The sequence below is a fragment of the Ovis canadensis genome, chromosome 11 (assembly GCF_042477335.2).
Source record: "Ovis canadensis isolate MfBH-ARS-UI-01 breed Bighorn chromosome 11, ARS-UI_OviCan_v2, whole genome shotgun sequence".
Taxonomy (NCBI): domain Eukaryota; kingdom Metazoa; phylum Chordata; class Mammalia; order Artiodactyla; family Bovidae; genus Ovis; species Ovis canadensis.
The window spans coordinates 27,625,578-27,639,943 of NC_091255.1; the positions used below are offsets into that span (position 1 = coordinate 27,625,578).

General features: G+C 54.0%; 1 protein-coding gene across 3 annotated transcripts in view; it reads left to right on the plus strand.

Annotated features, from left to right (window-relative positions):
* LOC138447268 (kinase suppressor of Ras 1) overlaps positions 1-14,366 on the plus strand; it is a 160,291-nt gene that overhangs the window by 124,937 nt on the left and 20,988 nt on the right. For 2 of the 3 annotated variants that reach the window (XM_069602921.1, XM_069602922.1), the window contains exons 5-12: positions 336-340; positions 1,192-1,252; positions 4,818-4,901; positions 6,632-6,693; positions 6,796-6,902; positions 8,942-9,110; positions 11,055-11,096; positions 13,998-14,052. In XM_069602921.1, the coding sequence (XP_069459022.1) occupies positions 336-340; positions 1,192-1,252; positions 4,818-4,901; positions 6,632-6,693; positions 6,796-6,902; positions 8,942-9,110; positions 11,055-11,096; positions 13,998-14,052 (585 nt within the window). Of the gene's footprint in view, positions 1-335; positions 341-1,168; positions 1,253-4,817; positions 4,902-6,631; positions 6,694-6,795; positions 6,903-8,941; positions 9,111-11,054; positions 11,097-13,997; positions 14,053-14,366 lie in introns of those variants that run through there. The other variant, XM_069602920.1, reaches the window with a different exon arrangement.

The window sequence follows — 14,366 nt, forward strand, 5'->3', positions numbered from 1 at the left end:
CAACCTTTTTGGCACAGGGACTGGTTTCCTGGAAAACAGTTTTTCCATGGACAGCGGTGGCGTGGGGGAGGGCAGGGGAATGGTTCAGGCAGTGATAATGCAAACAACGGGGAGCGGCAGATGAAGCTTTGCTGTCTCATCTGTCACTCGCCTTCTGCTGTGTGGCCTGGTTCCTAACAGGCCACAGACCAGTACCAGTCCACAGCCCAGGGACTGGGGACCCCTGCCCTGCTTACCAGTCCAGAGGAGTCCCAGACCCCCTGCAGCACCTCCATGGGCTCCTTTGAGAAACCCTGCTCTAGGGGGAGATAGGCAGAAGTGAGCATGGGCAGAAGGTGGGGTGGGGAGGAGCGGGGGTCTCTCTGGTGGAAGAGGGGAGAGGGAGTTAGACATGAGGGCTGCCAGTGGATGACAGATTGCCTCCAGCTGCTCCTCTACTGCCCAACCTATTGTACCGCCAACCCCAGGGATGCCCATTCATGTAAGGAAGCCAGGGCTGAAGAGAGAGGCCAGGGTGCCCTCTTGGAAAGCATGCAAAGCTCATGGCCTGAGACCTCCCCCGAGGCTCAGACTGAGTGCCTGGCCGGGGCTGGGCCGCATGGAAACGAGTGAAGCTTCACCTCGTCTTCTCTACCTGCTGGGATCCGGCAGTGGCGGCTCTCAGAGCAAAATGCCCAAGGTGCCTCTGCCTGGAGAGCTGGGTGTGCCACATGGCCGCCAGCCTCACCCCCTCTGCCAGGGTCAGGCAACTTCTACCTGTGCGACAAGAAGAATTGGTGACCTGTGGCTGCCTCCACGAGGAAGTGCAGGAGATGGGGGGAGCTGAGCTGCAGGCCTCACCTTGGCTTTGCCTTCTGCCTCACAAGCCTGTCTTCCCCCAAAGCTGGAAATCTCCCAGGGGCTGCTTCTGAGCTGTCGGCAGAGGCTAGGTGGTAGCATCTGTGGGGGGGTGGGAGTAACCACACTTGCCCTGCTTTGGTCTTGCCTGGCCATCCCTGTGTTGCTTAGAGGCAGGTTCAGGAAAACGGCCCTCTGCCATGTGGTTGGTTTTGCCCCGTCTACTCCCCCAACCATGTGGTTGGTCTCCACCCCCACCCCCAGTCTGTGATCTCTGAGACAGCAGGTCCCAGGTACACACTGTCCAGGTAGGAAGGACCCCTCAGCCTGCCGACCTTGCCTCTTTCCCCGCAGATCACCCTCACGGATCCCCACAGATGGTACGAAGGGACATCGGGCTCTCCGTGACACACAGGTAGGCGTGGCCGGGCTGGGGTGGGGAGGGGGTACAGAGCTGGGCTGGGACCTGTGTAGGCTGAGCCCTGCTTGGGGGAGTCACTGCATCGCTGGAGCTCTGTCCTGACCCTGTCTCTCAGGGCTCTTTGTGTGTCTGTCAGTCCATTCTGTCTCACAGACAGACAGTGGTCTGTCCATTCCTCTGTGGACATGGCACCCACCTGGAGGCCCTGCCTGTCACCAGCAGCCCTTTCAGACTCGCTGGCCCTCCCCTGCCCCTCCTCGAGTCTCCTTTTCCATCTGCTGAGGAAAAACACAGGTCCCAGGAGAAACAGGGAGCCGAGAGCGTCCCCCTGGGTCTGGCATGACATCACTTCCATGGACATAACTGGCCACATGTCAGAGCCTCCTGGAGCTTGGTAAAATGCCAGGCTCCATCTGTAAGGTTCTTGGCTTGCCAGTCAGGATTCTAGCAACTTCTGGAGACTGATGCTCATGCAGGTGGTATGGCTGGTGAGGGCCCATGACATGGACCACCCAGAGGCCTCGGCCTCAACGCTTGTGAGGCTGGCGTGTGCTGCCAACAGCAGGTCTGAGAAGCACCTTGTCTCCCCACTGGCGGCCAGCAGTACAGTCCTTTGGGATCCCTGTACTCTGGCCACCCCATTAAACAAGTTGTGAACATGGCCGGGCATGCTTATCGAGAGTCTTGCAACTTGCCAGGGCCTTTGGTTTTCCCTGGAGTGTGTGCTGCACTCTGGCCTGTGCGGAAGGCCAGCACCGAATCCTCGTCCCGTGAGGCAGGCTTGGCTCTGAGGGGTTGAGTAGTTTGCCTGAGGTCTCATGGCCACTGAGATACTCTTGAAACTGCTGGCTGGTGCCCAGGCACTTCTGTCCCAAGCCTTGGCAGGGCCCGGATGCCCGTCCCCAAGATCCTCGGGGAGAAGAGTCCCTGGCACCAGGAGAAGCCATCTGAGTGAAGGTCTTGAGGGCCTCCTTCAAGCACACCCAGTGCCATCTTCCCTGCCAGTGACCCCTCCCGGCCTCAGTTTCCCTCTCTGTGATTGGAACTTGCTGCCAGTCCTGTTGGGAGGATAGAAGGGGGATGACATGCATGTGAGCCTCATGCATCCAGTGCTGGGAAGCACTTGGTGTTGAACCCCTGGCTCTGGCCTGAGACAGGCTGACTTAGGTAAGTAAGGGACACCAGGATCAGCAGGCTGCTCTGTTTCATTTTTGTCTTGGCTGCACCTGGTCTCACGGATTTGAGGCCTCGCTGGCTGGACCGCGGGCAGCAGCATCCATCCTGTCTGGCATCGCCAGGTGGCCCTGCCCACCTAGGCTCTCGTCTTGGGCATGGGACATCATGGTTACGCTCTCTTGGATTTTTAAGTCATGATCCAAGCCTCTCTCCGCTTCAGAAGTTCTGAAGCACTTTGGTCTAATCATAGGGGGAATATATTTTATGATGCTTACTCCACACCCCCAAACCTCCCCAGCGCCTGCCCCTTCTCTGGCTGAGCCCCCAGCTGTCATTTCAACCTGTTTTCAGGATTTTCTAGTGGAGGCCATCTCAAGTACCATTGAGCTGCTCCCCTAACCCCCGTGTTCACAAGAGATTAAAGGCCAGAGAGACTGTGTGGATCCCAGAGAGGCCAGATCAGAGCTCCTTAAAAGACATTCCAGGGACTTCCCTGGTGGTCCAGTGGCTAAGAATCTGCCTTGCAATGCAGCGGACATGGGTTCGATCCCTGGTTGGGGAACTGAGACCCCACATTCTGTGGGGCAACTAAGCCTGAAACTACTAAAGCCACTCTAGAGAGTCTGTGCTGCAACGAAAGACCCGAAGTGATGCAACGAAGACCCGACACAGCCAAATAAATACATGAATAAATATTTTTTAAAAAAGTCATTCCAAGGGGGTGGGTGCCTTTCCCCTAGGCCTAGAGGCTCCCATCTTGGCTAGTAGAAGCAGCGACGTCCACACCCACAGTCCAGGCCCTGCACATTACACGGCACACGTGATTCTCCTCAAGCCCTGTGAGGGGAGAGTGTCGGCCTCATTTGCAAAGACTTGGACCCATCCCACAGCCAGCAGTTGTCAGGATTCAAACCCGGTGTGGTCTGACCCCAAAGCCCCGGCTCTTTCCCTCGTTTTCCATCCCAGTGGTCTCTCTTACAGGGCCATTCTCTGAGTTCAGAGACCTGGGGTCTGCCCCCGCTGCACAGCAGCCCAACTGTGTGACCTTGGGAAAGTCACCTAACCTCTCTGAGCTGGTTTGCTTGCCTGTGTCCTAAGAATCCCTGACCTGCCTAACTCCCTGGGGTGGTCACTCCCAGGAGTGAGCTAATGTTTATGGATGCATTACAAACCGTTCCCCAAGCCCTGTTGCTATTTGTTCTGTCGTTACTATGATATCCTATGCTTTTAAAAAATCGAGTCCTGCAAAACTGTGAGTTCTTTCTGCCCTGAGGCTCCCCATCCTGTGCACAGACCTTGGACTTTTGCTCTGGGAGGCAACCACCCACTCCACCCCACCCTTCTTTTCAGTGTATCTTGTGGATTGTTAAAAAATTTAGTTTGGATTGAGATGCATTTATAATTCAAACCTCCAGAAGATGTGTATTTATGAGAAAAGTCCCCTCCCTCTGGTCATCACCCCCCAACCCCCCCATAGGCAGATCTCGGCAGTCTTCTGTGTCCTCGGAGATATTTTTGTACAATCAAATACATATGTAAATTCTTCCGCCTCCTTCGTTTATTTTCACAAAAATATTGCATATATTATACACACTGTTCTATACTTTGCTTTTTTCTTTTTAAAGTTGAGGCGTAATTTATATGGAGCTAAGTACACAAATGCTTAACATATGTGTACACCCACGTATACCACCCATACGAAGATTCAGAACGTCCCCACCCCAGAAGTTCTCTTTGGCTCTTCTTAGTCCATAGTGCTACCATCCAGAGACGCTATTCCCTTCTGTCATCATAGATTAGATTTTCCTGTATCTGAAGTTCAAATAAATGGAGTCATGTAGCAGTGTACCTTCCTTTTGTCACTGACGGTGTAATTTAGTGATCGTGCCCCATTTGCATAAAGAGAGCTTCCTTCCTTTATTTTCCGACTGTCTGGGGCTCAGTTGTGTGCATGGACGATACATCATGCAGACAGTCACCTGTACCCCTAAACAACAGAGCTCGTTTCCAGTCTCTGCTGCCGCGAACATGCTGCAGTGAGTAGCCTTGTCAGTACCTCATGTGACACCCGTGGGAGTATCTGTTGGATGAATTCCTGGGACTGGAATTGCTCCATGGGTGCACTTGTAATTTTGCTTGCTTTTGCCAGTTTGCCTGCCAGAGAGCCGGCATCAGTGACCACACCAGCTTTGGCAATGAAGACTTTGTGGCCGAGAAATCTGAATGCCTGGGGAAAGCAGTGGCCCTGGATGTCCCTGCCCTCCACTTGAGAGGGTGCCCGGGTGTCTGGGGTGCAACCAGTTCTTCTGGTTTGCCTGTGGCTTTGTGGGGACGCTTCTCCATCCTGGCCCCTCTGAGCATTTTCATGTGTCCGCCCCTGCAGGTTCTCCACCAAGTCCTGGCTGTCGCAGGTCTGCCGCGTGTGCCAGAAGAGCATGATGTTTGGAGTGAAGTGCAAGCATTGCAGGTGATGAGCGGAGGGTGGCAGAGGCGGGAGAGGGGGCATAAACTCCACACTTCCAGTTTAGTAAGTCTTGCTACTTGGTTCTTGGCCTCAGGTCAAATCACAGTTCAAAGGAACTCATTTGAGAGTTCCAAAATCTGTTTGTAATCTCAGCACATCAGGGAGTGATCAGCCCTCTCTTTGAAGAATAAGGAAGCATCAGGCAAAGCATTGTTAGAAGAAGGGACTGTTTTAAGGTGGGCTTTGAAGGATGAATAGAAGTTTACCAGGTGGGCTAAGGAGGTAAGAGAATTCTGGGTCAAGAAAGCACCTTGAATAAAGGCAGAGAGGAATGGCAGGACTTTTCTGGAGACTGTAAGGAGTTCTGAAGTTTAAGGTTAGCACATAAGGAATCGGGAAATGGGGCCAGGGCATGGTACATACAGAGAAGTGGCTTGTGGTATTTAGAGAGGAGAATGAAGGAAGAATGTAGATTCTATATAAATTCAATCCTTTTCCTAGGATTGAGGTTTCTGGTAAGAAAGAAGGGCAAGGATAGTGAACAGTAGGGTGAGCAGAGTCTGTTCCCTGCTATCGAGCTACTCCCACTTTACCTGGATGGACCTGAAGCCTGTTGCCAGTTCACTTTGTCCTTGCATTGCTGTGTGACCTGAAGCAAGGTGCTTGCCCTTTCTGGGCCTCATTTTTATCTTCCAGGTCTCTCTGTGCAATCAGGATTACTCTCAAAATCTGAACTAGAGTGTGTAGTAAAAAGCATTCGGGCTCCCGCCAGACTATAAGTGATAGGTCTCATGTGTGTCTGTTGGATAAATTGTGGTTAGAAGAGAACCACAGGAAAATGCAAAGGAGATGTCAGACCTTTCTTACCAGTCTAGGTGTTTGGGGGCTCCTGGCCATGTGGCTTTAAATCAGGGGCCTCCACCTCCTGTTCAAGTAATGCCTTTGATGCAGAGAGCACAGGATAACCTCTGAACCCCCAGCTCTCCTGTAGTCGCAGTGTGAAGTTGGAGAACCCCAATTGTCAGCCCATTTGTTCAATGAGAACTCTGAGAGGATTCAGCAGGCAGAGCCAAACCAAGAATCTAAATCCCGCTCTTTCCATTCCCTTCGCTCTGATCCTCAGACAACGTGGCCTATGCAAGAAGGTAGCAGGAGGGGCCTCCCTGGGATCCTTGGATAATGGAAATATTTTCCTTCTAATTCATCTCTCTCAAGTTCAGATTTGTCTCAAGCTTTCTGAATGTGGGTAGAGGGTCTCCTTTTGTTTAGAAAAGAGAAATAGATGTATGACCTACAGCAAGTTAAAAATGGGTGAAATTAAACTTGTTTGCACCTAGATGGGTGGCATGGGGTGGGATGTAGGAGGGAGATTCAAGAGGAAGGGGAACATTGGTTGATTCAGGTTGATTCATGTACATGTATGGCAGAAACCAATTCAACATTGTAAAGCAATTATCCTCCAATTAAATTAAAAAACAAAACAAAACCCTGCTTTGCTGTGAAGATGAGGCAGATGACAGTGGGAACATGGCCATGCTCAATGGATACTAGCTGCTAGTACTATTAACAAGATGCTGTCCACTCTAAAGCTAACGTCTGTTGAGACGTTTGTGGGAATTGAGGCAGTCAGGGTTGAGTGCTGCACAGAACGGCCAGGCAGTGCTTCCGAGCCCCTGTGTATGTCCTGGGGCCCATGTGGCCCCTCCGTGCACTGACCCTGCCTTCTCCACCAGGTTCAAGTGTCATAACAAGTGTACAAAAGAAGCCCCTGCCTGTAGAATATCCTTCCTTCCACGTGAGTGTCCTGCCCTTCTCCCCTCTACCTTCGGGATTTGGGGTGCATCTTTCTTGATCCTGTTCACTGCTGATGGTTACAACCCCCTCTCTTTTTAAACAGTCCCCAAGCTTCGGAGGACAGAATCCGTGCCCTCGGACATCAACAATCCGGTGGACAGAGCCGCTGAACCCCATTTTGGAACACTCCCTAAAGCACTGACAAAGAAGGTACCATGTCAGGAGAACCCTCGCCCAGGGTCCCTTTCTGTGACACACGCCCAGTAAGGAAGTGTGATGCTGCAACCCGGTTGCACGGCCAGAGGGTAGCCTGCGGGGACCTCATGTTTAGCCATTGCGTAGGTTTCACATTTGTGTGCAAACCATAGTTATGTGACAATACCCACCGCCCGCATTTTTTAATCAGTTGATTTTTGGCTGCAGTGGGTCTGCATTGCTATGTGGAGACTATCTCAAGTTGCGTTGAGCCAGAGCCGCTCTGTGGTCGTGGAGCGTGCTCAGGCTTCTCGTGGCGGGGGCTTCTCCTGTTGTGGAGCAGGGCTCTAGAGCTCACGGGCTTCGGTTGTACTTCAGTGTCAGGAACAGAACTTTCTCCACAGATAACTCATCTGATCCCCACGATGGTTCTAAAAGTCACATGCTGATGTCACTGCCCTCTTTTTTATTTTTTTTTGGCTACACTGTGACTTGTGGGATCTTCGTTCCCAAACTGGGGATCGAACCTGTGCCCTCAACAGTGAAAGTACAGAGTCCTAACCACTGTACCACCAGGGATTTTTAGAGATGAAGAAACTGCGTGCGAGGTTCCCTGTGGGTGAGAGCCAGGCCCGGAGCGCGTGGGTGCTGTGGAAGGCAGGGCTGTGGGGCCGTGCTCCAGCCGGGCCCCTGATGCCTGCCTTGGCAGCAAGGAAATGTGTCTATGGAACGCTGAGCGAATGAGCAACCCCATGAGGCAGCAGCTGTGAGGCCCCGCTTATGTAGACAACACACCATGTGGCTGAGAAGCGTGGGCCGATTCGTCCAGGGTCACACAGCCGCTGACTCTGGGCTGGGGTTCATCCTGCCTCAAACAAACCCCCTGCCCTTGCTGGCCTGGCCTGATTGGGATGAGGGGTCTGGGACGTGGTGTGTGAGGGGACAGAGTGGGGGTGCAGGGGGTGCAGCCACCTCCCCCTTTAGCTTGACAACAGGCGGTGTTGGCCATCACTGGACAGTGAGACCCACTGCGTGGCTTTGGTGGTTTCCAGAATCGCCCCCGCATCCCAGAGCCTTGAGGGCCTGCCAGAGAGAAACCGGTTCAGCTTAGCTTTTTTAACCCAGGTTAGCCCCGACTTTTTTTGAACAGAACTGCCTGCCCCACCCCCTGAGGAACTGGCGTTTGGTCCAGGAGACACTGGTCAGGCCCATGGTCCCCCAGGCATGGACTCGGTTCCCTGGTGACCCTCCCTCAGGGGATCCTCTGGCCTTGCTAGAGTGGCCCAACTGGCAGATCCACCTGCTGAGTGGTGGGAGCACTTATTAGGCACCCACTGTGTGTGTGTGCCCAGTCACTCAGTCATGTCTGACCCTTTGCAAACCCCATGGACTGCAGCTCACCGGGCTCCTCTGTCCATGGGATTTTCCAGGCAAGAATCCTGGAGTGGGATGCCGTTTCCTCCTCCAAGGGATCTTCCCGACCCAGAGATTGAACTCTATCTCCTACAGTGGCAGGCAGATTCCTTTACCACTGAGTCATCTGGAAGCCCCACCCATTGTGAACCACCCACTAAAACAAATACTTGTCAGAGGCTGAATTTAATTCATTAAAGGACCCTACTCTGTGGTCAGCCAAGAGCTAGGCCCTGGGTGTGTGACAAGATGTGGCTCTTGCTTTCCTGGGACACATACAGTGTGGTGGAGAGAGTCTTCAGAAAACCACCCCTGCAGCTGGCAAACCATAGTTCAAGTGCCCTAATGAAAAGTTCTCAGGGCCCTGGGAGGATAAAAGTGGGGTGGGGGTAGCCTGGCTTCCACCAGGGCTGTGGGAGGACTTCTGGGAGGAAAGGATGCTTGAGCTGAAATCAGAAAGATGAGAGGAGCCCTCCAGGGGTCAGGCGTTGAGGTGCAGGTTTCCCTGTGCCGTCCTTCCCTCTAACATTACACCCATAAGCGCCAGGGCACCCTGGCTGACCTCCTCCTTTCCAGGTGGGGAGGGGTGGGCTGGCTGGGCTGGGTGGTCCCTGCCACTCCCCGTGTCTTTGGTCCTGCAGGAGCATCCTCCAGCCATGAACCACCTGGACTCCAGCAGCAACCCGTCCTCCACTACATCCTCCACGCCCTCCTCGCCTGCGCCCTTCCCAGCGTCATCCAACCCATCCAGTGCCACCACGCCCCCCAACCCCTCGCCTGGCCAGCGGGATGGCAGGTTCAACTTCCCAGGTACCACACCTTGGGGCTTTCTCGGGCCTGAGGGATGGGGTTGCATGTCCCTTCTCTGCCCATCATCCTGGCTGACTCAAGGCCAAACCGTCTCTACTGCTAAAAGCAGTAGTTGAACACTGAATGTATCACCATATTTAAACCTGCTGTGATTGTGCCCATTTTACAGATGGGGACACTGAGTTTCAGAGGGAGTAAGTGGCTTGCCCCCAGCTGTAAGCAGCAGAGCCGCGATCAAAGCCAAGTCTGTCTGATGTAAAGCCTGGGTTCTTGACCTAGTCCCCAGGCTGCCCCCCTGTGTGTGGGATGGCTTCTTGGGGGCATTGTTCACTCACTCGGGGCTCCTGGGCTCCTGAGAAGCAGGGCAGGCCGCACTGAGACCTGGGGCAAGCCCAGAAGGCCAGGGCAAAGGAATCCGGGGCCCTGTGGCTTACCTGCTCTGGGTCTGGACAAGCTGCTTAAGGGGGCACTTCTGTTCTTTTTTCTATAAAACAAGAGACCATGTGAGGCTGGAGTTAGGTTATCCCCACTGTGTGGGTGAGGCCACAGAGTCCACCCAAGGGTGTGTGCCAGAGCTGAGCCGACCTCTGAGCACGGTCCCGGCTGCCCTGGGTCTACAGGGGCAGGGCTCCTGCCACTCGGCCAGGCCTGGCGTGTCCCACCTCCCCACGGGGCGGAACAAAGCCCACTGGCCCCCTTCAGGACTGAGCCCCAGCCCTGGGCTCCCAGGCAGCCCCTTGAAACCGGTCTCGGCCCTCAGTGTGTTTCAAGCTCAGGGAAGGAGGGCAGCCCCAGTTTGCTCCGGGCCCAGTCAGGCTGGCTGCCAGCTTCAGCCTGTGGACTCCAGGCCCGGCCCCACCTGTCACCGGTCCCCAGGGCTCCAGGCCGAGGAGAACAAAGGCATGGCTTTCCCTGTGCCAGGGGACCTCCGGCTGGGCAACCTCTCTAGCTTCATCTCCCCAGGTTCCCAGGACTTCTTTTGGGGGGCGGTGGTGAGACTTTTTTAGGACTCTTGCTTCTTTTTTGCCTTAACGTGCATGTGGCTGGCTATCTCCCAACACTAATGCATCGTTCCAAGCCTGCGCCTCCCTCCTCCGACCCAGCGATGGCCACGTGATTACACTCCTCTGTTCTGCTCTGTCATTGTGATGCCCTGGAACCGGGCCTTTTGCTGAACCTTCTAGTCTGAAAGGAAAGAAAAGGCTTTTTCTGAAAGGAAGAGCCTGTTTGAGAAACAAGAGTCACTGAAAAAGTCCTTTGTGTGACATCAGCCGGAGCTTCTTAGCTTCCCTGATGTCCCAGGCTGGGCCGGCATTGTACCCTGCACGGAGCCCTCTCTGGTCATGGGCTGGCTGGGCTGGCAGTTAATGTGGGGTGGCACCTCTTCCCATAGTCCACCCGCTCCATACTGTGCGGGAGCATTTCTGGGTACGTCTGAGGCTAACCTGGGAGAAAGGTTTTTTTTTGGATGGTGATATTGAATGGCAGAAGCCTCGGTACCTCCAGGTGTGAACGTGGGCTGGTGGATTTTCCCTTCTCCCGCACACAGCATTGTTCACTGTTTTCAGAATCTTGGTTTTTCTCCCTGTTATATTTTGCCCTCCTGGGCTCATGTGCAGTTCACGGAGGAGAAGGGGGTCTGGGAGGTGAATGGAATTGGCTGCAGCAGGGTGGCTCCCAAGCCTGGGTCTCGGAACCCCAGTCCTGCAGTGCAAGAGCCCTTACTCCCGGGGGCTCCTGCCGGCACCCACTCTCTCCCAGCTCGTTTCCTCCTTCCTGCATGGAGCGCCTCGTCCTGGCCAGGCCTACCTGGGACAGGGCAGGTGGGGCAGGGGCGCCCCAGCCCTGTAACCAGCCCCTCTCCCCCCAGCCCCTGCCTCTGTCCCCTCTCCCTGCGCTGCCTTTGCTCTTCTGTGTGTGACTCACCTCCTCTTCTGTTTAAAGCTGCCCACTTCATTCATCATAGACAGCAGTTTATCTTCCCAGGTGAGTCCTTTGCATGGTTCCACTAACTGTCCCTTGCCAAGACCCCCTCTGCCCAGCCTGAGGACCTGTGTGTCACACCCATCTACTTTGAGAGCTGACTGTCTGTTGAGGGTGGGCAAGGGGGCAGAGTGAGTAGCCTTGAAGCCAGCCCTTCACAGGATCAGTACCTTACCGCGAGGACCCTTGGCATCCACCCTCCCCCGCCTCTTTGCAGAGGCTGCAAGCAACTTGTCCAGGGTCACAGCCAGGAGGTGGCGGAAACCCAGTTTGCAGAATAAGGGGAGAGGACCTTTTGCTGATGCCTTTTACGCATCTGACAAGATATCATCTTCTACATAATGGCAAGGAAACTACTACCCTTTCTTAAAGAAGACCTTGCCAGTTTGGGAAGGTCTGCTGCTAAGTCACTTCAGTCATGTTCGACTCTGTGCGATCCCATAGACGGCAACTCACCAGACTCCTCTGTCCCTGGGATTCTCCAGGCAAGGACACTGGAGTGGGTTGCCATTTCCTTCTCCAAATGCATGAAAGTGAAAAATGAAAGTGAAGTCACTGAGTCGTGTCCAACTCTCAGCGACCCCATGGACTGCAGCCCACCAGGCTCCTCCATCCATGGGATTTTCCAGGCAAGAGTATTGGAGTGGGGTGCCATTGCCTTCTCCGGGAAGGTCTGCAGACTTCATTTATTTGGCGGGTGTCTCCTTCCAGAGCCTTGCCGCACAGCGCCATCTGCTGGCCATTGTTGGAAATGCCTGCGGTGCAGAAAGTTGAAAGAAAATTTTGTCAGACGTCCTCATTAATTTCCTTCCACAGAAATTGTTTTGCACACCTACTATGTGCCAGCCTTTGCATGTGTGACCATATTCCTGCCCCTAAGGAGGTCATACTCTTTAGTATTTATTTCTCTAATTGGAGGTGACAAGCAATAGTATGAGTAATCTGTGACTTTAATTCTGAGTTTAGTCATATGAAGGTTCTATGTGCTTCAGATGAAGACTGTAGTTAATTGTTTTTCCCTGGATTAAACAGGCCTGTCTTGAAGTCATGGTATTTTGGTAATTCCAGGCCTTTCTATTCCCCATCCCAGCTCCATTAGGGGAGTGACTAAGAGCACTTGTTAGCTCTTATAGGTGGTTTCTCAGGTTGTGCAGGCTGGTTGGGGGTAGATCCAGGCTCCCTGAGCTGCCTCTGTGGTTCCCCTCCAAGAGCCTGCCTGGTTACTGCTCTAGGGTGACATACGGGGGAGTACCCTTGAAAGCTTTGGGAGGACGTGGCTTTTCTTCTAGAAGGGTCCATCTTGCTCTGAAGATGTCAGGGGGGAGAGGAAGGAAATACAGTTCCATTAAAACAGATACGGACACATATGGAGCAGAATACAGATTACACTCTTAATATTTAAGGAAAAGTGTGAAGCTTCAGAGACATTTTGCCTCCCCCTAACTTGGGGTGCTGTTTCTCCCCAGACTCCCATCTACCCTGTGTCACCCTGCCTCTGTGCGTGTGTTTTTCTTCTGTGGAAACATTTGAGCAGTGTTGGGTGGGTAGAAACATCAGGCTGCCTTTGACAGTCTGCAGACATAAGGTAGTGGTGTCTGGGGGAGCCTTGGCAGAGACTTCTGGGGTTTAGGATTCCCCAGAAATTGCACACAGGATGTTGGGTACATGTGTGCCTTTCTCTGATAAGAAGGTCCACGACCTCTATCAGACTCTCTCAGAGGTCTTCTGGGACTTCTGTGAGGTCCCAGAAATATTGAGAGGGCTTCCCAGATGGTACTTGCGGTAAAGAATCTGCCTGCCAATGCAGGAGACACTGGTTTGATCCCTGGATCGAGAAGATTCTCTGGAGGAGGAAATAGCAATCCACCTCACTATTCTTGCCTGGGAAATCCCATGGACAGAAGAGCTGGTGGGCTGCAGTGCATGAGGTCACAAAGAGTCAGACACGACTGAACACGCAGGCAGAGATGTCGAGAAAGCCTCAGGAATAGCCTTGCAGAGAGCCCAGAGGGAGGTGACGGAGATTTGCTGGCTGATGGGAATTCTCTTTGTTCCAGCAGACAGGGGGAGGCCCTGATTAGCTCCAACCACCGCCACCTCCAATCTCTTCTTTTGCTGCAAGAGGGGGTGAGGGGCCCACCCAGCCCTGAGGCAGCCAGCCTCTCTGAGCAGGGAGCAGAGAGAGCAGAAAGCAGCCAGCTGCAGGAGCAGCCATGGGGAGAGGGGAGAGTGGGCCTGTGCCGCGCTGGCTCCACCCTGCGGTGACCATCTGCCCAGTGTTCTCCGGATGGGGGCCTTTTGGTGCTGAAACAGGCGTCAGCGCCAGCTGCCCGATCCCGGGGTCCCTGATGTGGGGACTGTGCATTTGTCTCCCCAGAGGGCTGCTCTGCCAGCCACCAAAGCTGGAAGCTGAGGGGATGGGGCCTCTGGCTCCCACCCGAAGCGCCCGGCATCCATGCCAGGCACCCAGTGTCACCAACGAGCCACCTGTGAGTCTGGCCTTTGGCCTCTGCTGGCCCAAGGGTCTTGCCACCTTCAAGGGTTGTTGCAGCCAGCAGCTCCTGCCTCAGAGGCGAGGAGGAGGGTCCAGCCCACACGTCCAGTCAATAGGGGCCCAGTTGCTTTTACCACTTGCTTGTAGGGGGCCTCAGGGCGATGGTGACAACTGAGAAGTCTCAGCTTCCACGCTGCCTGGAATCCCTGCCCAGGGCAGAGCCATGTGGAAAAACCAAGTGCTGCGGAGGCTGCGTCTGCACTCCGTTTTAGGGAAAGCACATGGAAGTGGCCCCGAGGGCCCGCGTGCGACCCACGGAGGGGCCGCTGGGGAAGCACCTCTGCCCTGTGTCTCCGGGGGCAGTGGGAATGGGCCTCATGCCTTGTTTTTTTTTTTTCCTTTTTCTCCAGACATTTCGGCATTTCCACAGGCAGCACCGTTTGCCGATGGAGCAGACAGTTCCCGGTAGGCATCGTGCGCTTTCTCCTCCTTGGGGACTTGTTAAAGCTGGACCCATATCCCTGACCACCTCCTTCATCTACCTTTATTAATATTTTTTTAACATTTTATTTTATATTGGAGTATGGGCGATGGACAGTGTTGTGATAGTTTCAGGTGGACAGCAATGGGACTCAGCCATACGTATTCCGTGTATCCATTCTCCCCTCGCCCCAATCTCCCCTCCCATCCAGGCTGCCACATAACCCTGAGCAGAGTTCCCTGAGCTCTATAGCAGGACCGTATTCTGCCTCCACATTTAAATCTCTGACCCTCTAATT